Genomic DNA, 24,864 nt, shown 5'->3' with positions numbered 1-24,864 from the left:
TGAGGGGTCCGGGAGCTCATTATGTCCACTGGCAGAGCCTGACCAGAACCTTTTATGGTGGTTCTGGACAACGGTGGCACCGTTGCCGGTGGGGCAAACGGACACGCAGACAGACAGAGAGTCAGAGACGTGGTGCATTTTAGATGATTCATTTTCATTTGAAGGAAACAACTATAAAAAAAACTGTCAATTTAATGTTGAGTTGGCATCTGTATCTTGTACAATATTAGGGATTGTTTTATAGAAATATCTTTACTCTCGTCTCACATGTTTCTGCATCAATATTTAATATTTTCTCATGATAACCAAATCAATACTATTCTCAGATTAATTAAACAAGATTAATACGAATAACGATTTTTAAACAGTTTGGAAAAACAACAAAGATTTTTTTTCCCCATGTAATAATTATTTCCTGTGCGAGGAAATTCATTTTGTTTACTCCAGGAGCCGCTGTAGGGAAAAACGTAGGGGAAAGAACTGTGCTTGATGATGCTGCTGGGTGAAAGCTAGGGTGAAAGGTTATTCTCTGTCATCGCAAACTCGCAAAGCTAACAGGAGGACTAACCACAGGTTCGGTGGTTTTAGCAATTTATTAACAAATTCTAGCTCTAAAATGGCCAAGAAACGGAGAGAAAAACGAGAGGGAGAATGCCTGCTGTCTTCACCACACGAAGAGGCGAATCCCGACGAGACACATGAAGAACCGAAAGGTAAATGAACGACGGGAGCTAACGGTAGCATAGCCGCCGGTTAGCGTTGGGAAGGTAGACCCAGAGCCTGGGTGGTAGTGTACTCTTTGATATAATATCGCCAGATTTGTATATTTTACGTTGGTGTGGTGACACTGTCACAGAGCTTTACGTGAGCTTCGAGATAGGCAATTTCAGCCAAAACGCATTGAAGTTTTACTAAATAGCTGCATATGTGACCCTGTCGATCAGCACAGCGGTAGCTAGCCCCACAAGCAGAACCCAATGGTAGTAAAGTTTCTGACATTTTTATGACTTTACCCGGCGATCATCCAAATTTCATAAAAGCTTTATGGAGGGTTCCGAGAGGGGCTAAGCGGTAGCTAGCCCCGCAAGCAGAACCCAAATGTAGTAAAGTTTGACACTTTGATTACTTTATGCGACAATCAAATTTCATAAAAGCTTTATGTAGGGTTCCGAGAGGGGCTAAGCGGTAGCCTGAGTTGGATCAAGACTATCATAGATTTGTATTTTTTTTTTTACCTAGTCTGACTTTTGTCTTTCGTATCATATGAAAGCAAAAGTTTAAAAAAAAAATATAGTCTTGATACAAGGCGAGACTTTACACCTTGGAGGAAATACTTTCTCACTACCCGTACCGTCATGTCAAAGTTGCGATACGACGTTAGAGAAAGGTATAAAACATTTCTTCCGGGTCGTAGGTACCCTGGCCTAGAGCTTAGACAAGTCTTCTCGTGAGCTTCTGCTGAGACCAGCGCTTCTCAAAGTGCGGTCAGAATTTATTGAAAGGATAGCCCCTTGAGATACAGCATCTCATTTTAGAGTGGGTCCCAGGACCCATACACAGGGAAAAACATTACATACAGTACAGTGCAGTTACACAAATAGGCAGTGCACAATAGACAATACAGACATGTACATACATACAAATACAGTTAGCTTTCTCATCCTCTCCCACCCACTCCCCCATCCCCCCAACTCTTTCTGGACAAGCATATTGAGAGTACAGTACAGTGACTTGAAACGGGGGTCAGAAGTAAACCGCAGTACGGGCAGTGTTGGTAGCATGAACAGTTTGAACAGGTTATTTTGAGGTGTAAATACAGGGAAGTCCTGAAGCAGTCAGGTCCAGGGGCCCTTGGGTGCGTTCCAGGCCAGTTCCCGAGCTAAATCATTGCCCACCTCCAAAAAGATTTGTATATTAGAGCTGCTCGATTAACCTTACATTACTGTGTGTGTGTGTGTGTGTGTGTGTGTGTGTGTGTGTGTGTGTGTGTGTGTGTGTGTGCGCGTGCGCGCGTGTGCGTGCAAGCAATGCATAGCAGCTGTTTTTCTTTTGCTCAGGAAGCCAAAGTATTACTTTCTATTTGGCATGATTTTCAATAGTGTATTTATAGGACTCTGACTAGTGAGAAGACTAGCATTGAAGACTTGAAGTTGTTACAGTATGAGCTTAATTTCTGTTATTAGTTACAGCCTTACAGGAAGGGTGTGTGCATTTAAATTAATTATAAGTAATGATAGTATTACATGTCTATACACATAGATATGTGTGAAACTATATAAATTATGGCCTGCATCAAATCCCTCTTGGGGAAGTCTCATGTTCCGTTTAGACATTTGTAATTGGTGATGCAAAAGTCACAACACATTACACAATACTAACTGGCTGCTTGCCAGTGGCGTTTCCAGGAATTACATTTTAGGCAGGCAAGATGTGTTAATTGTCGCCCCCCCACGCACAATCATAGCACTAAAGGTTTAGGTTTTATATATATGTATATGTATATATATGTAATGATAGTATTAGCGACCCAGAATGGTAAAAAACTCAAACTCTTCATGAGACAGACGATGTTCAATGCCAAAAACACAATTTAGATCTGAGGCCGATAATGACACAGATGCTGTCCCGGATTGAAGTGGTTAAATCGTTGAATTATTTGTATGATAAGTCCACTCCAGATAGGAAAAATGACCCTCTAAATGATGTTCTCCCCACAGGGACACAGAATTATGTAGCGGGTTCAACACGCCGGGCTCTCCTCATTCTACTGGCTATCTTTACCTGCTCTGCCTCAGTAATGTTTCTGGTCTACAGGAACTTCCCAGAGCTAAATGAGTAAGTTACTTAATGGAAACTTGATTGTTTTAAATTAAAATGGGTAAATGCAATGCTTAACAACAACCGGAATGTTTACAGCATAAGCTTGAGGGTGGAGGAACGTTGTTCAAAAACATGAAAATATTTTATCTTTTGGGCGACATTGTCCGGCGATAGCCAACGAATTCATGTGTTGCTTTGTTTACCATCCACGCGGAACCAGCCACAGAAATTTGGTTCCTAGTTCCACAGTTTACTGGACCGCAGCAGCGTCATTTACGGTACTCATTTTACATGCGCTTCCAAAGCGAGGACATACGGTAATGACAGCAGGAATGTCCACTAGGAGATTTCTATTGCCGTTATTAAAGTGTAGCGTAAGAGACCGCAGCTCATGATCGGTGTTTGGCATTTGTGATAAAGATATTGTCTGTTGAGGAATTTCTCCCCTTCCATGATGCCATTCTTAAGGTTAGTTTTTTGTGCTTTTGTTGTTCCAGTTGACCATTATATCCAAATAATAACACAGCTTTATACAGTACTTAATGTTTGATGCAGCATCAACAGATGTTTCAAGTTGTATCTGTTTTTATTTCCACTTGACAATGATTTCTAAATTTAAACAGACAGCATAGTATTGTAAACGCTAATGGCAATGACACTGAAATGTTTATTTTAGTTTTTAGCAAAACGATTAAAAAAGTTTTACCATTGGAACTGAAGGTAAACTGAGAACAAAATAATTGATCACAGATTTGATTTTTCAGTGATGAAATGGAGAAGATTAAGATCCCCAGAGACATGGACGATGCCAAAGCACTGGGAACCGTCCTATCCAAATACAAAGACACTTACTACACCCAAGTGCTGATGGCCTACTTCACAACATATATATTGTATCCTTTAAGCAAGAATGTGGATGCTACGATTTTACATTTCTGTAATAATTCATTTCTGGTATGGCCGCATTCTGTATTAAGAAATATATATATTAATTTTGTCCATTCTGACAAAGACATATAAACACTGAATTTGAAAAAGCAATGCCTCTTTATTCCAAAACGAAGGGATGCACCGTTATTGAAATGTTGGCCCATCTCCCAACATAAACAGCTTGTGTAGTATTTTTATTGAAGTTGTTGACCTTTTTGAAAGCTTCTCCAGAAAACACTAATAGAATATGCAGCCTTCATCATCACAAAAGGCTTTTTCAGGCTTTTTAAATTAATTTTTCAACATAATTATGAAATAATAGGAAATCAAATATCACATATCTGTACTCTTACATTTTATATATATATTTAAAAAAAAAATCACCCTGGAAGTATTCATTAGTCAGCCAGTGGTTCTATATTTGTTCCATAGATGGTGCGCAAATCATGAACACACTGGAAAATGAAAATTCGACAGATTACCATACTGATTATTCACCTTAACATTTCTATGTCAGTCTTCAGACATTTGCCATTCCTGGATCTATCTTCCTCAGTATCCTGTCAGGATATCTCTATCCTTTCCCTCTAGCCCTTTTCTTAGTCTGCTTGGTGAGTACTATGGACAGCAGAGAAAATATGTAATATTGTATGTATGAGTGATTTTAGACCTGAGCTCGATTCTACAAATGCCTTCTAAATCATGACCCCAAACATTATGTAATTGGCCGCCGACTCATCTGAAAATATGTTGTTCCAGGGAGCCCGCCAGAAGCAAAGAAAGAATATATATTCAAAGATTTGCGCCACATTTTCACGATTTTTCAAAAATAGCAGATCTACAAGCTCATAGCGTGGCACCCGGAGCTGCGCTATGAGCTTGTACATCTGCTATTTCAACAGCTAAAGTATAACATAATGCTTAAAACATCAAAGAATGGCAAAGCATACTCTTTTTGGTGCATTGCAGTTGTTACTTGTATCGTGTATAATTGCTGCTGCTAGTTTTGTTGCAACCCGGGAGATAATAAAGCTTGGCAGTTGGCAAGCCGCATTATAATGCATAAAAATTTGAGGCTCCAGATAGATTTTGAATTTATTTTAGGTCGAAAATGGATCTTTCAACATCTTGGGTTGCCGGCCCCTGCCGTAGTGGGTCACCCCTGCAAAATAATAAAATGTGTATCGTGTATAAATGTGTTGTGTGCGGCAGTAATTTGTGCCCAACTTATTGAAGTTGTCCCTGTTGAGCACAGAACCTTCTACCTTAAACTGGCTGAAGCACATTGGACTTCACTTTGAGCCTTAACCCATTAAAACTGGGAAAGTATCTGTGTCCTTAAATTTTAGTGTTGGATTGGTTATTCAAAGACAGCAGATATACAAGCTCACAGCTTCGTGTTGCACTGCAAGCTTGTACATCTGTTTTTTTGTTTCGTTTTACATTTTTTAAAAAGTCATTTTTTCAGCACTAGTAGACACACAAAAAATGAAGAGGTGCTAGAAAACGAATCGCCCTTCAGCCAAACAAGGCCACCAGTCATGACAATCTACCAACCAGATTCCTCAGAGCTGCTGTCTCTATAGCTCCTATAATAACCCACATTTCAAATCTATCCATCAGTCAAAGCCACGTTCCCCAGGAACTTAAAATGGTGTGAGTAATCCCCCTGTTCAAAAAAGATAGCAAATAAGACACGGGAAACTACGCTGTTTCTATCTTGTGTTCTATGTCAAAGGTCATAGAGAGACTAATTTACTTATTAGCAGCTACCTAAGCGAGTGCAATCTGCTGTTCGAATTCCAATCCGGTTTCAGAACATCACACTCCACTGATACATGCCTGTTGTATTTGACACTCAAAATGCAACTTTACCCTCCATGCCCTCAGTACCCACTTACTTGACTAATTACTTAAAAAAAATAACACCTGTGTGAACCAAGTGGTGCAACTCCCCTCTCTAAAAGCTGAATAACTCCTAATCTACGGAGCTCTCCATGGTTTGGTCCATTAGCGCGATTTTCGGAGGTTTTTGCTGATAATCCGGTGGTCTAGATGGAAACATTGGTGCTTTCTAGAGCAAGGATGGCTATATTTTAGCTCGTTAGCATTGACGCTAATTATGTAGCAACAACATCCACACACGGGTGCGGGTGCGTGCACACACCAGTGGTGCACGCGCACATGCACGGCACTACACACACGGGTGCGTGCGCACACCAGTGGTGCTCATTGACACGCATGCGCAGTTGCGCACACCACTCGTGCTCATTTGACGTACATCACAAACAAACAGGTACATGGACATTGCGAGCTGGTTGTAGAAGTGGTTGCACCACTTAAAAAGTGAGCAACAGCCACAATACTAGAGGGAGCGTGAACAACGATCTGCTTCTGTGATTTGTGTCCTGTAATGTATCTTTTATCTTGAACGGTGACGTCATGGAAACGAAACAAATTTCAGTGCAAGCTGACAAAGTTGTATCGTATGTTGTCCTTCAGTCAGTCATTGTGTGTTGTTTTGTTAGTGCTCTGGACTAGGTGCCTCCTTCTGCTATCTGCTGTCATACCTGGTGGGGAGACCTGTGGTCTACAAGTACCTCACAGAGAGAGCACACAAATGGTCTCAGCAGGTTGGTCTCAAAACCGTTGATGGAAAATTCAATACTGGAACAATTGCTGCAATATTAAGATCCCTTTGTCATAATTTCCTATGAATATGATATTATAGATATTGCTCCTTTCAAATGTTTACAATTTCTTCCCCTTTTTTCTAGGTTGAGAAGCATAGAGGTCATCTAATCAATTACATAATCTTCCTGAGAATAACACCTTTTCTCCCCAACTGGTTCATCAACATCACCTCACCTGTGATAAATGTGCCTCTCAAGGTCTTCTTCCTTGGAACCTTCTTTGGTAAGTCCAGTATTTGGTTCTGCATTTCTCTCAGTCAAGTCATTTCCTACAATTTCATCTTTGTGGGAGTATTGTTTGTGTCATTACATCACTGTGTTCCTACTGGCTGTTTGCAGGAGTTGCGCCACCATCCTTTGTGGCAATCAACGCAGGTACAACACTATACAAACTGACCACTGCTGGGGAGGCAGTGTCCTGGAACTCACTGCTCGTGTTGGGCGTACTAGCTGTGCTCTCCATACTGCCTGTCCTTTTCCAGAGAAAACTGCAGCAGAAGTTAGAGTAGAATCATCAGAACGATGAGCACCTCATCTGTCCGGCTGATCCCTCCTCCCCTGTCCTTGGCTCAGGAACAGTACATGCAGCTGTCACTCAAATTGCTTTGTCTTGCCTTATTATCACAAACAGCTGCTGATGATACAGCAGACGGAATCTGTGACCACTGGCAAATTGAGCACTCTGTGGTCAGATCCTCATGACTGTCACCAAGTACAGTATAAGCCGGCCTCTCCTTGCTTGTTTTTGTTGTTTTTTATATTTATATAGTATTGTGGCACATCTTGTAAATAGAAGAAAATATATCTAAAATTATTAATTAAACAGACACTGTTTATAGGGTTTGATATTGGTGGTCACAAAGATAAATATGCTGCGAGTTGCATTTTTCAAGTAGCACATTCTTTTACTTGCTTTAATGCAAAGTAGGGGTGCATGATTATGACAGATATCCGATCTCCGATTATTTGCAGGGACATACCTGTCGATACCGATTCTGATATTATACAGAGGACCACAATGGAAACAAGCCTAGGCCCTATAGGAGCTTGGCCCAAAGTGTTATTAAAGTATTCAATCAATCAATCAATAAATATACTGTTTTTCCTGAATGAGATGAGTATACAAATTAAATGTAGAATTTAGCCATTGACGGTCACATTATTATTGCATCATCAATATTGGTGAAAATCTGGATTATTTTGAGGCCAATCCAATACCGATATGGTGTTTTTTATAGCCGATATGGACGATTCAGATTACACTACCGATTATATTGTGTATCTCTAATGCAAAGAATTGCTCTATTGCCTGCTTTTAATTGGGAATCTCATATCTCACCTTTTGTGGTTATAAATGTCACCTGACCCAAGTGTTCAAATCAGATTGTCTGCCACAAGTGATTTAGAAGCAGCATACAGTATCAAAACAATTTATCCTAGATTAAACTATTTATAACCCAAATATTATTGATATTTATTTTACCGTGCTTGTTATATTTTAGCCTTTTTTATGGTGTCTCTAAAGCAATAACTCAAAGTAGTAGGTTGAAATTGAAGTTGTTTTTAGTTTGATGCTCATGCCTGTCTTGGCAAATTTATACAGTGGCTTAATTGCAATTGTGACGGGGAAAACTAGTAACTAAACTTCATGTTTAATAGTTAATTGCAGACCTGAACCACTGCCTCTCTCGGCAGTCAGGGGCTTCCTCGGAAGAGAGTTGCGCTGTTGCTGATATTGAGCACTCTGATTTTGGTACAGCCATTTGTAACCCAGGTGGGGGATCTCTGAAGGTCCAAGGCTAGTGGCCTAGTGGTCTGCGATGCCCATCTGCATGGAAAGGCGTTTTATTTTACTTTATATATAATGTAGGCTACCATTATCTATCTGTTGGACAGCCGCTCTCAGGTTGATCTCTCGCTGCTATCTTACTACTGCTTTGTTCTGGACACTTCAGTAAATATTATAACGGACTGTAGTTAACACATTGTGCAAGACTCACCAACCCCCCACCCAGTCTGTCCAGCATCTCAGCAAGTTGCTTAATTTAATAACATGCAAGGCCAGAACAAACTTGCTAGAGATACTATGACAACATTTGTGCCTTTTAGGCATATCGGAGATGCAATAAAAAAAAATCCAACCCATCACATTTCCCCTCTGCAGTATGTTTATGTCACGAAAAGTTCTATAATAATTTCCAAGTCTTAACTGATGATTAATACTTGGGCAGGTGTGGCCAGTTTCACAATTTTGATATGCGTAAAATCGTATCAAATATTATTTTTGCAGCAGGCTTCGAGACAGAATAAATGCATTTTAATTGGTTATTTAGACAAGTCCTGAAAAAGATTTATCCTGTCACCCCCATCCCTGTCACAAATTTTAAATGGTGTCTACATAAAGTATACATGAAAGGTTGGAGATCTAGGATGTGTGTAAGATTAAATTATAATTGTCCATTTCCTGAATCCATCAACTTCTGTCCATTGAGAGGCATGCTGATTAATTCAGGAAAGGAGTAACGTGAATCAGTAATGTTCAAATTGTTTATTTTATGAAAAACAGCCTTTCCTGATGCTAAATCAAGGAAATGTAGATGGGGCAGTGATAAGCCAAACCAATGTACTAACCTGCTGGTATGCTTGGTTTTGTAGTTGTATTTGTCGTGTGACTGCATGTCTGTTTTGTAAATCCCTCTCCAGCCTATGTTATTGTATACTATGCCAATGTGAAAGAGCAAGTGAACTCCATTTAGTGGATGATCGATCCACCAGTGTCCTTTATAGTTTATATGACTGCCAACTGATTGTGAGGTATATAGCTAAAAGCCTAATCCTCAGACAGATTGTGTGAGTTGGAGACTGACAGTGCTAATTATACCATTCGGAGGAATAACTTTGGCTTGCGTTTGTAAAGCTACAAATTGGGACGTATTAAGTAATAACAGTGGCACCTCAGAAGGATATTTGTCATTAATGAATAGCATGTTATTTTAACCAATAGGGCAATTTTTATGTAATTTAACTATTGCAATGGTTGGAAGTGGTCTGCTCTTCCATTCCGAGAAATTACAACCCTGATGTCTGTATGACACACCTATTGGTAATATAAGTTATTTGAAGCGGACCGGATTGGATGCCAGACTGACCTATTGTAGCTTTACCATTGATTGATTTAGTCCCATATGAAAAATGCTTACTGAATTTGCATTAATGTATAATTTATTTTGTATTTTTATTTTGTGTACATGGTTAACTTATTGTTGCTGATCAATAGACATGCAATGTAAAAGAGTTTGATGCAGTGAATGTTACACACGGACAAGTCTTAAAGTCAAACCACACCAATGATTAGCCATGCAACTGTTATCCCCAATGGCAGGTGCAAGAAGTTGCATTGTTGCGGTTGATCTTCAAATGAGTTTGTTGCATTGGTGCGGTTTGGGCTTTCTGAATACTGATCATTGAAGATCTTGCACATTTGTTTTGAAGCAGTTTGTGTAGGACATTTTCTGTTTCTGTCTTACTGTATCTGTAGTATCAATTTAACATCTTCATTCAGGAACAGAATCACTGTCCTACTGTAATCATTGTTTTTATTGGTCTATTCTGTGATTTCCCATACATATTCATATATCCCTAGTTTTCAGTAATTTTGTAAAGTTGCCATTGTCTATTTCTTGGCAGTTTCTTTTAGGGGTTCTGGGTTAACAAACATGCATGCCCATACACTGCATATTCAGTAAAACATCTTTTATAACCCAAGGATTTCTTATGCGCACAAAAAGGCACATTTACTGTTTCCATCTTTTCCCCCAAATGTTGAAGGATAATGTAACAGTTGCTAGAGTACATGTGTTATGTATTGTAGCATGCAGCAGTTTATGGTGAATACATGCAAGACTGATATATTAGGCCTACTGTTCATGCTGCTTGTATTTCTCAATGTTTGAATGGGAGTTAGAAAGATTACTTATTAATGCAGTCAACTTTCAAGAATGTATCATTCACAAAATTAGCTAAGACGAGTTCCCAACCCCGCTTAAACATATCTGAGTAAATGTTTAATCTTGGTCATCTTGTGGGATTTCCATTATCTCTTAGCACAGTTTACTTTCAGTCTGAATGAAAAGATTTGTATTACCACAGGGCTCTGTCAAGTTAACTATTTTGTTTTTGCCACACACTGCTGTGGGATAATTCTTTGTAATGGGACTGTGTGTGTGAAAACACAGTATTAAGTTGTACAGAATAGTGATGTACTGCAGTATGATCTGTGTTTACAAATACAGTTTAATGTAAATTTCTGAACTATGTACTGAAATTTGCTTTATTTTTATATGTATTAAACCATTGAACATAACATCTTACATAATACAGTTGTCAACCTATCTTCAAATGGCTAATGCATAAATAAATCACATTTTAACAGTCCGGAAGAACAGTGTTTTTCTCAAAACATTTCAGAGAGTTGCAGAGAGAAATCGGTGCAGAATAGAGCCTTGGAACTCCCCAGTCAACTATACTGTGTGTTTGTTGACACTGGTTTTATACTGGTTTTGTAAAACTTTGGAATATCAATCAGTGGAATATTAATGTTGACTGTGAAGTGCTAAGTTGCATACTACTTTGTCATTGTATTTGTAACTGAAATGTGTTGTAGTCAAGTTTATTTCAGTAATGATGTTCATTGTCTCGAAGTATAAATTAGGCATTAGCACCGCCTAGTGGCAATTCTGTAAAAGGGTTGACTTCCAGCCGCCATCAATGTGACTGTGTGAAAACTGTGCGCATCCCCCCCTACTCTATGGTGTGCATATGCCTACTATTGATGATATGCACACAGCTGCCATCTTGCCAGCATGGTGATAACTAGGTGCACCTTCCCATAGACAGCCCATTCAACCCAACAGAAAAGTCCTATCTAATAAAAATATCTAAACGTCAAAAACTCACCAACATTGCAGCTGTATGGAAAGCTTGAATTATCTGCAATGTGTTTGTTTAATAAAAATCCACTGTAGACATGTTATGAGCTACTTACTCCCTGTCAAGTAATTCCTTGCAGATTATCACTCAACAACCCATGCATACCACCTGTTTTGAATTTGATCATAATGCAGGAGGCAGCAGGAGGTTGCTTTACTGATAACGAGTGCATCCAAACTCTTGACACTTAATTGTATCATAATCAATAATCATCTGCAAGGAATTTCTTGACAGAAAGTAGCTCATAACATGTCTACGGTGGATTTTTATGAAACAAACACTTTGCAGATAGTAAGACAGCTAGTCTTACTATATTACTATATAGTCTTACTTAGATAGTTTCGTACAGCTGCAATGTTGGTTGAGTTTGACGTGATTTAATTAGATAGGACCAGTGGCGTAAATATCAACAGTGCAACCAGAGCAACGGGGCCCAGGCGCCATGGAGGCCCATGAAGGAAGGAGAAAGAAAAGCAAAGCCAAGGCAATCCAATTTTCTCTGCCAAAAACCTGTGTGCGTCCTCGAGTTGCATGTGTGCCCATGTGGATCTGCTTTGAGCTGAAGCACCCGTTCTGGCAGTGAGTTAAAGTGTTATTTAGCACTAATATTAGGACAAATCAAATGGCGAAAGTAGACGATCTACATGCTGACACGCGATCCTCCATCCCACGATACAGGCTATCTGTGTCTCTGTGTGCGTTGGGGAAGGTGCACCTATAGTTAGCACCTTGCTGGAAAGATGGCAGCCGTGTGCATATCGTCAATACAGCACATGCTGTTTACTCAAATGCTGGAATACGTGTAGATTAAGAATAGCTCTATATTCCCATAGCAATCATTCCTATAAGTGTTTGTTCCTATAAGTGCTGAGTCGTCTGCGAACAGGAACAAGTTGCATTCACAAGCTGATGTCATGTCGTTAACATATTAGAAACAGTAAAGTCCCTAGTATGCTTCCTTGTGGAATGCCACAGCTCACTGGGAGGGGGGGGGGGGAAACTGTGTTCCGTTCACCTCCACCATCTGTTCTCTCCCCTCCAGGTATGATTGCATCCAGCTCACTGATGTGCTATCAAAACCAATTGCTTTTAGTTTGTTAACCAGTATGGAGTGGTTCAAGGTGTCAAAAGCCTTTGAGGTCCAGCATGACCATGCCGCAGTATTTGCCAGCATCCACCTCGTGTTTGATGTGGTCGCTCAAATAGAGGAGGCATGTGTCAGTGGAGTGGGATGTTCTGAAGCCAGATTGAAATTCGCACATTATTTTTTTTGTGGCAAGATACTTTTCAACCTGTTCATTTGCGCCCTTTCTTGTGCAGGGGAGTTACTTTGGCCAGTTAGAAATCTTGAGGGACCTGTCCCTGTTTGATGGAGAGGTTTATTATGTGGCTGATTATTGCGGAGCTATAGAGATGGCTGAGTCTCTGAGAAATTTGGAGGGAATATTGTCATGGCCAGTGGCCTTGTGGGGTTGAACGGCACTCAGTTTTTTAAGTACCTCCTCAGTTGTTACCATTGCCAGTTTAAAATCATTTTTACAAACACCTGTAGGTTTTTGTAGAAGGCTTTGATGTCATGTGCTCTACACCAAAACGGGCAGTTTGTTAACCAGCTTGCAATGTTTTTAAAGAAGATGTTTAGTAGTTGACTACATCAAGCTTGTCAGTGATGAGGGTGTCGTTTGATTTGATGTTTGTTTAACCTGTTTTGTTTTTTCTGACCGCAGCATTTGGTTGTTTAGTAGCTTCCAGAGCTCCCGAGGATTGTTTGTTTTCCTCTTTTTGCGGATTTGGTCATGGTAGTTACAATGTTTCTTAGCTAGTTTTGTTGTCTCTGGCTTTCATTGCAGTCCATATGTCCAAATTCATCCATGGCTCTGAGGGGGTTTTGACCCTGATGGTTCTCAAAGGAGCCATGTTGTTTAGTAGGCCTACTGATGTAAATTTGGTTTTGAAGCCAAGCCATGCTTCTTCGACTACTCCTGAGCGGCGCTCATCGGACAAATCCAGATTCTCCAGTTCAAGGTTAATGGCCTGCTAGAGTAGGTTTTGAGGTCCCTAGAAAAGATAATGACTGTGTTTTGTGACAGCCGGACTTTAGTTTTATTTATTTTTACGGGTACAGAAATTCATAAAATGATCACTAAACCCGCATATAGCACCTTTCTTGGAGATCCTGGATTTGTCCAAGGTCAGAATGAGATCACTGACAGTTTGAGTAGAATCACATCACAGAACCTACTGAATGACTTGAACACAGGTGCTTCCTTATGTTGCATTAAAAGTATATATAGAAACCATGTTGGTCAGGTGGTCTACTAATTGCTACAAAACCTGCAACCTGGGCATAGGCCTACAATTGAAAGGTCCCTTGGTAAATGCAAGTGAATCTGATCATGATCTCAATGCCTGTTCAAATCGTGTAATAGGCCTACTAAAGGCTTCTTTACATTTACCATCTTCCAAATCCTTTATTTACATTTTTGGAGAGAGAAACGGGAGGTGCCCACTGCCCACCACAATGTGTATGTAGGTGAAGGTGAACGCTCTTACTGTAGCCTATCGGATACGAGCGAGGCCCCCGATGAAAACAGCTGTGAAGAACTACGGACTACTGGAAGGACCACAATGCATTTCGACTGCCATACTCTGATTTTTTTCCTAGGCTCTTGAGTGTCTTCACCGCGATCACATCGTCGTAGCATCATCCGCGATGATGGCTACTGAGCGACAGCACATCGACATTCTTTAATATGCGCCCGATTGAAAGACCGAGGATACGAAGGGTTCTGCCACCGGACCAGTCTCAAAATGACCACCGGATTCAGCTCCAATTCCTGTCGGTTCGCAGATTACTTCGTCGTCTGCGGGCTGGACACAGAGAGCGGACTGGAACCCGACGAACTGTCCGGTAAGTAGCTGCCTGCGAAGGGGGGATGATGCTTGCGATTATCCAGTTATCCACACACTAGGACGACATTCAAATATCTATTCAGTAACTGTAACTTTTCATATATTTGACCATCGTTTCTTCATATGCATATGGCATATTGGACACTGTCCTATAGGCCTACAATCAATGTGTTTATTCAGCCTGCTGTGTGTGTAAAGCTGGATGAGGGGTCGAGAGGATTACAACGTTAGCTTGTTGTAGTACGTCTTAAAAGCACCGTTATAAACATTAAGATATATGTGTGATCCAGACATGTGCAACTCGTTTTGTATTGCTGATGTGGATATGGCAGAATATTGGTCAAATTGTGATGTGTTTTTGTCAATGTTCATCTTTAGGCCTTTATTGCTACGACTAGCGAGGGCTCAGTGCTCAGCTACGATTCCATGGTTGATACAATGTAACTACTATGCCATAGTTGATGCATGCAGCCAGAAAAGAACTACGTCTAATTAAGATGGAAGAAAATATTGTAGCCTAACTTTGTCATAACTGTTCATAGGAAATATGAATAGTAGCATCTTGTGAGAGCTGGAACTCTGGGATGGAAATTGTGCAGTTCCTTCTCTTTCATCAGTTTTATTTAAAATGTATTATTTTTGAAGATTGATAACAATAATCTGCAGTGTAGGCCTACAGATATAGCCTTCATTTAAATGGTTGTCAGTTTTTGTGAGTAATTTGCTTATCAATGTTGCTTGTCAACCTTGACAAGATTGACAAGATTACATACATTACATTGAGTGGTATTGGGTTACTTCCCAGTTATAGGCTAAACAATTGGGGAAAAAAAGAAAAATAGATTTTTGGTCCAAATTGGTAAATAAAGAGAAAACTGTAGGACATGATTCATGACCATATTTCTAGATCAATGTGTTGTCGATCATGAAAATAGCTAAATGTCACACAACCAGCAAATGATCCCAAACTTAAGGCTGCATTGATCTGTTTTTGCTTCAGTTGAGCAGTTTCATGTGAAACACCTGGATATATACAACGTGCACTTCACAGGGGGAAATTGCCCATGGCTTGCCCAGCCTTCATTTCTACTTAAAGGATGGGAAGGATGTTACCGGTATGTTAAAAATAGCCTACATGTTCTAAAAAATATTGTATTTTACTCCGAAGACTAGACATAACCATGCCGGTATTATCCACAAAAATCCATTACTAGATCAGAAAATAACCACCACCTGGTATCCTCACAGCTACAGTATGTCTTGTTCAAGAAAACAGGTTTGGTGACATACTTCTTTTTGTAAGTGTTGGGTCGCCGATACTGCATTCACAGGTAACTGTGAACGCCTTTCATCTAAGGTTAACGCTGTCTTAGGCCATCATGAAGGAGAAAATCAGATATAGAAAATTACTCTTCTAATCTTGGCTACTCTCTTTTTCACTTGGTGGCGCGCTATGAGCTTGTAGGTCTGCTATTTTTCAACAGCTAAAGTATAACATAATGCTTAGTTAAAACACCAAAAGGTGTTCCCGTCTAGAATGGGTTAAATAAAAATGTAGTCCAGTCAACCCCGTCCGCATGCGCAGTTACATAAGATTGCATTGCATTGGGAAAACATGGTACAGGCTGACAAACAACCGCTTTGTAAGCGGTTGTTTCACCCCTGTTATCACCCCTGAAGGCAAACTTGAGTTGACTGTGATTTCAAGATGTTGCTGTAGTAGTATTATATTAGTTTTGGTGCCAATCTGAACTGAAACATCTGATTAGCTTGGTATACATTTATATACAGTATCTATCTATCTGTCTTCCTGCTTGCCTACCTACCTACCAGTGGCGTTTTGGTTGTAGCATGGGGTACCACGGCGAGGGCCCAGTAATTTTTTCACGCGTACGTGCGTGCAGCTACAGCATGGTACGGTGCACTCCTAGAACACGTCCCCTAAGATTCACGCCGTGCCAAGTCGAAGTGTAGTGTCTGTTGGGCAACTCGGGCGATGACCCAGTCAATAGCTCTTCCCCAGGCTATAGCTGCTGAAAGACGGAGGCGATAAATAAAATCTGCTCCTTCGACAACAATAGATGGCTGCCCCAATCGCACCTTTAAACAAGCTACAAAAGCTGCCTACTTGTGCATATCAATGGTCCATGTGTGACCTGTTAGGTGTGTCTGTAGGACAGGCATCGGCTACTGTCAGATGTCCTGAAGCAGTCCAAAAGAGAATGGGTTATATTGGATAATGGTCCTGGATTCATGAATTAAATTACAGAGGCCGATGACGTGACTTGCGACTGTAGGTGTGTGTGTGTGTGTGTGTGTGTGTGTGTGTGTGTGTGTGTGTGTGTGTGTGTGTGTGTGTGTGTGTGTGTGTGTGTGTGTGTGTGTGTGTGTGTGTGTGTGTGTGTGTGTGTGTGTGTGTGTGTGTGTGTGTGTGTGTGTGTGTGTGTGCGTGTGCGTGTGCGTGTGTGTGTGTGCGTGCATGCGTGCGTGCAATTCTCACTTGCTACAAGTGACAATGTCACAAATTGACACTTTGGAACCAGTAGTCAACACAGAGTATATTAAAGGTGCTAGTAAAGGCTGGCTGTGTGTTGTTAATGTTGTTTAATGGTCGTTTGAATTAATTAATTTGTCACAAGTTGACTCTCATACACTATATCAGCTGTTCTATGCACATGGAGGTGTGTGCATGCATGTGACGTGTCGTCATTGAAATACTGTACCACCGGGGGGGGGGAGAATCACCATTACACCACTGCTACCTACCTACCTACCTACCTACTTACCTAGTTGATTTTAAGATGACGCAATTTTTTATTTAGAGTAGTCAATTATTTTCTTATCCCTGTTTTTCTCCCCAATTTAGTCATTATGCCAATTAATTCCTCCTCACACACATTTGTGTTGTCACTAATCCTACCCTGCCAGTGAGAAGCCCCCACCGGGAGAACTTCTCCCGCCCAACCCTGAGCTGGATATACGCCATGGTGGATTCGAACCCACAACCTCCGTGGTGGTGGGCAGGGACTGCGGCATCCGAGCACTAAGATGACCCAATGTTATTTTCCATTGAGAAAAACGTCCTTGACCCAGGGGATGATCATATTTGATTATGATTTTGTAACCTGTCAAAACGGAATTAATTGTATTCAGTTGTACGTACGTGTACGCGTGTGCACGTTAGAACGTGTCCCTTCAGATTCACGCCATGCCAAGCCAAAGCATAGTGTCTATTGACTGAGTTTGGTCTTGGAGTTTGGAGTTTATTGTAGTTAAATGTTTCTGACCATGGAATACTGGTTTGGCACTGCATCACTTCATGCGTATCAGTAAAGAGGGGTGGTCTGAGCTACAGGTATGCCAAACAGGGTGATGTGTAATACTGCTTGCTACTGACTTCAGATCATGTATATAGTTTCCTGTGATTTTTTGTTTTATTATTTATAGTGATATTTTGCACTACATTTTTATTTTATTTTATTTATTTAGTGCACTGGTTTTGCTGTGATTTATTCTCATTTGTTCAACAACAACATCCATTTAGTTAAAATGTGACACTGAGTTGTTACATTGTTAAGCAATAAGCAATGACCTCCACCTATATCAGGGGTGTTTCAATAATGATCGTGAGTGCTCAAAGTCCACAAAAGCCACCTTATTAGCATTTGAATGCCCACGTTGGGCGGCCCAACACCTCTTGCCCAAGCGCCCCCGTAAAGGTGTGTGACTACGTGACATTTTGAGCAGGGGGAGGGGAAAGGGAGGCGAAATTCAGTCTTCATAATACGTGGGACGGTGGGTGCATATTGGCTTATTATTTTAACCGTGGGTGTTTCAGCTACCAGGCACCCCCGGAGTCTCCGCCACTGACCTATATACTTACATGGCAAAGGAGTGTCAATGATCAGAGTCTGCTGCGCATACCTATAGATTTGAGAGGGGACCCTAACAGCTCTGGTCCATAGCTTGACTTTATTGGTGAGTAGGTAAAACATATTTTTTTATTTTCTCTACGGAGGAGAGGCTGGTCTTCATTTCATGCGAGGCAGGAAGCCAATCAGTTCCATAGCCTTTTTTTTATATATATATTTTTTATCCCACGATTTTGTAACCCATTTTTCACCCCTGTGTCAATCATCCAGTTCCATAGCCTTAACGCAACGGCAGCAAGAGCATTAAGGCTATGGACCAGAGCTAGGACCCTAGCTACCGTGCTATGGAAACAAGAGATATTTTGGGTGCAGGGTCGGGCAAAACTGTGCGAGGCCATGAGATGTTCTACTGGGCTGGTATGTGGAAAGCCAACAGACACACCTTTAAATGTTATTTCTGGTTATCCGAGTCTGGTGATTTATAAACATTTTGCCTATTTTACCCCAGCCTCCTGTCTCTTACGTCATTGGGAGATTGTGACCTACTAAGTTACTAACTAAGCAAAGAGATTTATAATGGCGTATTTTTCTACTTACCCTCTGCATCCGAAAGTGCTTGTACGTACTGTAATTGGTGCAATGCCATTCACATTGGTCTGCAAACACATGCTGTATCAGTCACATGCTCTATGTGGGAAAGAGCATAATGTGGTAGAGCAAACTTCCTGCTGCCTCAGCATACTGTCAGTCAGCAGAGCTAACATTACTGACAGTATGGCTGTCCACACTGTAAGCTGCAATAACTACCCATTACCATTGGATATTTAAATCCCAATTTATACTAACTTCATCTTATATTAAAATTGGCTAATGGGATGGTGGGCGGACCATGGCCTCTGATTCAGACAACCATAAACAAACCCAATGCGCCCATATATAGACAGGACCACAGCCATGTCTCTGTGACTCAGACATAACCATGGACAAACCTGGTATGCCCATATATAGACATGTCACTGTGACTCAGACATAACCATAAACAATGTCCATATATAGGCATATCAGATGAGAGATCCGCTATGCCCATGTATGGTTATGTGCATACTGCATACATTTTTGACCCACCGACTTCATAATTGGTGCACTCACTCATCGCATCGGCAAGGATTTGATGTAGTGCGTTGCCTGCCACTGAGTTGTTCAGATATGCACTGGAGCAGACTCAGACAGTTAAACGTTTTGATCGAACTATAACATCTTCGTCAGGCCTGGCGAAGATGTTATAGTTACATAGTAAGTGCTCACTGTGTTCGCAATGACAGACATATTGGCCGGATGAGGGTTGTGTTACTTGTGTGGCAGCCCGAACCCTGTGTAAGAAAGTCTAATGCTAATGCCAGTCTTCACATGCATACAGAAAGTGACAGTTTAAAATTGAGCAGCACTTGAGACATGCCATTGTGTTTAGCATGCTCTGATCTGTATTTGTTGATTTAAATTGTTCCATGGTAAGATTTTGTGAGATAAATATTGTTGTGATAGTATGAAGGCTTGCACATACAGGTACATTCACTGAGCTTCAACCACAGTAAAGTTTAACCAAGGGCATTACAGCCAGGCCAATTAATCCTCAACAAACAGTAGACTGTGATCAATTTGCTTTGCAGTTTGCATTCCGCATATCTTTTCTGGAGTGGATAGTTGGATACAGAAATGGTCCGTGTGTGCATGTACTGCAGAAAGCCTGGTGATGCAAGGTTAAACACTAATACATACACAGTAGGCTATCTAACATTGCCAGTGTGATAGTGTTATTGGTTGATTTAGATACTTCATTTTCAAATGGAGAGCTCTAAAGTTTGATTGATTTATGATTTAAATTCTTTGTTTTATGAATGGGATGCAGACGATAGTTCATAATTCTGTCATCATGGTGTCAGGGTAGCGGTGGTTAGAGCACATGCCTTGGTCATTATGGCCAAGTCTCTTGAGGAGGCGCATCTGAATCCTGTCCTGGAAGGGAGTCTCCAGGAGTAAAAACGGATGATGATGATGATGATGATATTATTGTGTCACACTTCTGGCACTGAGCCTGTGACAAGCCACCCTCAGTTCTTTGAAGGAAACTCTTGCAAGAACAAAAGCTTTTATGTGGTCAGCCATGCTGTGTAGCCTATGCTATCTATCATCACACACCGTTTACAGGACAGGCTTGCCTCAGTTTCCTTTATGTTAAGCTCAGAAGTGATAGACTTACAATAACCTTTATAGGCCACAAGTGTTCGTGCTGACTACACTTTCTGCGTGTTATGAGTTTCAGAAGTTCAGAAATCATCACTTGATGTGCATTCCCTGGTGGATGGAAAGTACCTTTTGACCTGAGCAGAAAATTGGGTTTCAAAAATGTACTCTGTTGTCACCTAAAACACATTTTCAGCTCACGAAGGAATTTATTGCTTTTATTTTATTTTTATTTTTTCAAAAGGTTGGATCGAGGGTTGACTCTCCTCAACCCTCATTTCCAGGCATATAGCATACCAATATTTCTACATACTTAAAATCCTGTAAGAAACTTCTGAAAAATGTTCCTTCTTTTGAACGTAGGCACCTTTTTTTTTGGCATTTTTGGCCTCTTTAGTAGATTCAGATTGGGGGTTCAATTAATGTTCTGTTCTCCATAATTAAAGGAAATAACATTTTGCTTTGTACTCCAGGGCCGAGGCCCATCTGAATCTCTCGAAATGATCAAATGAACAAGCAGAAATGTTAAAAGGAGTCCTCTTTAGGTCAGTGACTGTTATAACAAGAATTGGGGACAGTGATGAGGCGAAAATATAATCTAATGATGATGACAGTGTTTATTAAATCTGACCCGTCTGAAGTGAGTGGTACTGTACTGTACTGTACTGTACTGTACTGTACTGTACTGTACTGTACTGTACTGTACTGTACTGTACTGTACTGTACTGTACTGTACTGTACTGTACTGTACTGTACTGTAGGTCCAAACAAATGGTTCCGAAATCCAAATTTAATCTGTGACATTTTGCCGATTCCGACCCGTTCTGAAAATATTTTCAAATACTTAAACCAAACCTGAATGGATCCGTGACAATTTCGTCCGATTCCGACCCGTTCTGAGCTTTCTTTCAAATTGCGGCGCCATGTCTGACGAGAGTGTGAGAGATAAAAAAAGAGTCTCGTCTCCTCAGCTTGCGTGCATTTAAAATGAACCAAACAGGTAATTTGTTTTTTTACACACAATCATCAGAGTTTTAGCAGAAGCAGATGCATGTACCGGTCTTGGCTGAATGGAATATTTACAAGGCGCGACACTCAATGCACTTATAAACAGATCCCCTTTTGCTCTCTTCTTTATCATGTGCAGTGGGAAATGGGATACACAGGAGAGTTGTCATGGTTGCTTTAACCTTCTTATATTAATTTGATTTGAGCTTTGCTAGTTTGCTTTCACACCAGTGTGAACTGAGTGGTGCAACTCCGTGTGGGGGTTCCTTCCCAGGGGGGTCAGGAACGCACTCAGGGTGGTGGCATATAGCATATATACCGCATATATACATATATATATATATATACATATATAGCATATATACCGTTTCGACGCCCCGCGTCGAAACGGTTTAGGAATTACAGAGTTACCGTGGGGCTCCCCAGGGGGTCCCTGTACTGTACTGTCACTGCACTGTACTGTACTGTAATTCAATTCAACAGTTCAACAGTCTGTCTCGAGAGACTACTTTGCGTGTGGTTAGGTTAGGGTTAGGGACAGGGTTAGTAATGGGGCAAGTCGGACCAACTCACCGTCGGAGTAATGCACTGTCTGAATAATGACGCTGACCCCCTAATTCAGCCTTGGTCATTCTCATCTTTGTATTTGTATACCTTTCTATTCCTTAAGCGTCATAAAGGTAATACAGCAGATTGGGTGCAGTGATGTACAATGAGACACATTCCAAACTTTATGGCCAAGCCCTATTTGGGGCACACAGTCAGTTTCAGTGCAGACTAGGGTCTCATTAGCATATGTATGACCTCCCAATCCACAGCCCCCTGGATGCTTCTGTCACACACAGTCCGCCTTGCAGGCTACACTGGACAACAGGCAGCCGAGGCATAAGTACATGCAAACAGGCCTGCTTTATTCAAATGCTAAACATCCTTTGAGGTTTCCAGGCACTCATACGTAATCCCTTTCAGTAAATTAATGAATAGAGCAGTTTGGAAGTTGACTGACTTGCTCTCATATTCACTGACTCATAGTTGATCATTCGCTTTTTTACATGACACGGTATTAAACCGTCATTGAAAAATATTTTAATCAAAAACGTAATGACAGTGTCCACTGTCCACTAGTCATTTGTTGTCTGGGACATCTTGAACTTAATTGCCATTTATATACTACAATTGAACGCTGTATTACTGTATACCATACTTTCTTGTCTTCATTAACGATAGACACTACTGCGGTTTGGGTTTGAGTTAACATAGGAGTAGGAGAGTGTCAATGTCTATTCACTCAGGGAGTTGAGGATAGAAGTTGTATAATTAATCTTTGGAAACAGTAGTTTAGTTTTTATTTTATTTTAAGTTGAGCAAGTTTATTTGGCCGTTCACACCTAGCACTATAACTAATAGTTTACCTTTGCCTTTAATATTCTTCTTAAATTTTATTCATTTTTCATGAACAGAAATGACATACAAGGACATACAGAAAGCAAAAAGACAAACAATCGAACATTACAATATGTGTTGCCAACTCAGTAAATAAAAAGTAAAAACAGTAGATAAATGCTATAAATGCTTGTAGGAGATCACACACAGACAGGATAATAACAAAATGAAAACATGTAGTAGTTTAGTTTTTAGTATAAAAATAGTATTAACACCTCTCATAAATGCTCTTTCCACACGAATACCATGACATTGCTGGATTAAAAAATCACACAAATTGCCAGCATAGGACGTGGAGAGTCATTCCCGTAATGGGTACTTTAGTGCACACACACACACACACACACACACACACCAACCGACTGACAGACAGACAGTGCTTTAGAATGCAATGGCGCATTGTGTTCATACGAATAGGCACTAGGCAGCTTTATGACAGAGAGATGAGATGAGATGAGAAAAATTATCACCAATATAACAGTATATTCAGGTTGGGTTTATTTGTCATTTATTTGTCTCATAGGTATACAGACATAACCCTGTTCACGCTTAGCATTATGATTACGTAAACGCAATGCATCTTTGATGCATTCACACTTTGATGCACAATCTGACTGCTGTCTCAAATTCGCCATGTATTTTTTTCATTGATAGTATGCAGACAGGAAATGGGGAAAGAGAGACAGGGATGCTTCCGCTTTTGTGTTCATCGATTGATATTTTTGGTTAAAATGTAATTTGTCTCATTTGTCTTCATTAATGAAGATTAGGAGTCAGGACAGTATCTCTGTAACAACCACTGCACAGGTCATTACAATGACCAGGGCGCAGCAGACATGCATAAACTCAGATTTTATACTGACCTGGTGAGAGCAGGAGTGGACCTGGTGAGACGTAGGAGGGGCCCGGACAGGAGTCAAGACACAGAGCCTTAATACTGAATATATGAATACTGGTGTTGTGCGTGAACTAACAATAGAAAATCTACAAAGCTCACAATGCATTGCGAGCTTGTAGATTGCTATTTTTGGTGTGTGACACTGTGCGCACAACATAGTATATCAATGCCTTTAGGTCATTTTAAGGACCTGTCATCATCTGTCACCTGTGTGTCATTATCACAGTGATAGTAGTCTACATGTAATGTAAATAGAACCATAAGCTAGACCTGGCTTAGTTTCTCTCAGCTCAAACAGCGAAGGCTAAAATGAACTTGAGAAAGGAGCCCTGGCCTGCTGACATCTGAGAGGCTATCTTGGCAGTGGCACAACAGCTACTACAACAACATTGATTTGCAGCAGATCTGGTGAAATTAGAAACGCTGAGAGAGTATACACTACTAGACAGCTCATGCTTAATATTTACCAGTAAGACGCGCAAACGCGGGAAGCGAACGCATCTGAGACCCTGCAGATCATGTCTGTCTGTCTGTCTGTGTGTCTGTCCTGATGTTACTGTATATGTGGACCTGGCCCCTTTTGTGCCCATATATGGAGCTGAGTGGACCTGGCCCCTTTTCTGCCCATATATGGAGCTGAGTGATTGCTGATGCAACACACTCCATATTTGGATAGCGCCGGGACAGACACACGGACAGACAGACAGACAGACATGATCTGCTAGGTCTCATAGTAAGTGCTCACTGCGTTCGCAATTAACATGCTGTGTCTGATGTCTGTGACAGCAGGGCTGTAGGAGTTCCTACCCACGCCAACAGAGATAAAAAAGCATCTATCTTTCCCTCCTGCTTTCCTCCTGTGTCTGTGTGATTGAATATACAGTAAAGGAGAGTTAACTTAGCATGCTTGTTTTACTGTGAAGACGGAAAGATGAATGCCTTTGTGAATGGTGGTGCATACTGCATAGCTGACATCACATTCAATGAAGAGAAAAGCAAAAGGCGTTTTCTTAGTATAAAATTAATTGAGCAAAAATGTAAATGTTGGAAAATTATC

The 24,864-nt window shown here is 40.7% G+C and overlaps 2 protein-coding genes across 3 annotated transcripts in view; both read left to right on the top strand.

The window, feature by feature from the left end:
* Nucleotides 1-541: 541 nt before the first annotated feature.
* Nucleotides 542-10,867, top strand: tmem41b (transmembrane protein 41B). The gene is made up of 7 exons (XM_080765396.1): nucleotides 542-713; nucleotides 2,718-2,835; nucleotides 3,585-3,713; nucleotides 4,268-4,361; nucleotides 6,279-6,383; nucleotides 6,528-6,666; nucleotides 6,783-10,867. The coding sequence occupies exons 1-7, from the start codon at nucleotides 617-619 to the stop codon at nucleotides 6,950-6,952; spliced, it is 852 nt and encodes a 283-aa protein (XP_080621522.1). The 5' UTR covers nucleotides 542-616; the 3' UTR covers nucleotides 6,953-10,867.
* Nucleotides 10,868-14,096: 3,229 nt separating this feature from the next.
* dennd5a (DENN/MADD domain containing 5A) overlaps nucleotides 14,097-24,864 on the top strand; it is a 35,360-nt gene continuing 24,592 nt past the window's right edge. For both annotated transcript variants that reach the window (XM_080766039.1, XM_080766038.1), the window contains exon 1: nucleotides 14,097-14,343. In XM_080766039.1, coding sequence (XP_080622165.1) covers nucleotides 14,244-14,343 — 100 coding nt within the window. In that variant the 5' untranslated portion in view covers nucleotides 14,097-14,243. The remainder of the gene's footprint in view (nucleotides 14,344-24,864) is intronic.

Source organism: Protomyctophum bolini (assembly GCF_963924005.1).
Source record: "Protomyctophum bolini genome assembly, chromosome: 1".
NCBI lineage: Eukaryota > Metazoa > Chordata > Actinopteri > Myctophiformes > Myctophidae > Protomyctophum > Protomyctophum bolini.
This window is presented reverse-complemented; position numbering and strand designations above follow the sequence as displayed.

Excerpts from the sequence above, each read along its gene's own strand:
- tmem41b (XM_080765396.1), top strand. The coding sequence starts at position 617 with ATGGCCAAGAAACGGAGAGAAAAACGAGAGGGAGAATGCCTGCTGTCT. Across the intron at positions 4,362-6,278 it reads CCCTTTTCTTAGTCTGCTTG|TGCTCTGGACTAGGTGCCTC; the intron begins GTGAGTACTATG and ends TTGTTTTGTTAG. Across the intron at positions 6,384-6,527 it reads CACACAAATGGTCTCAGCAG|GTTGAGAAGCATAGAGGTCA; the intron begins GTTGGTCTCAAA and ends CCTTTTTTCTAG.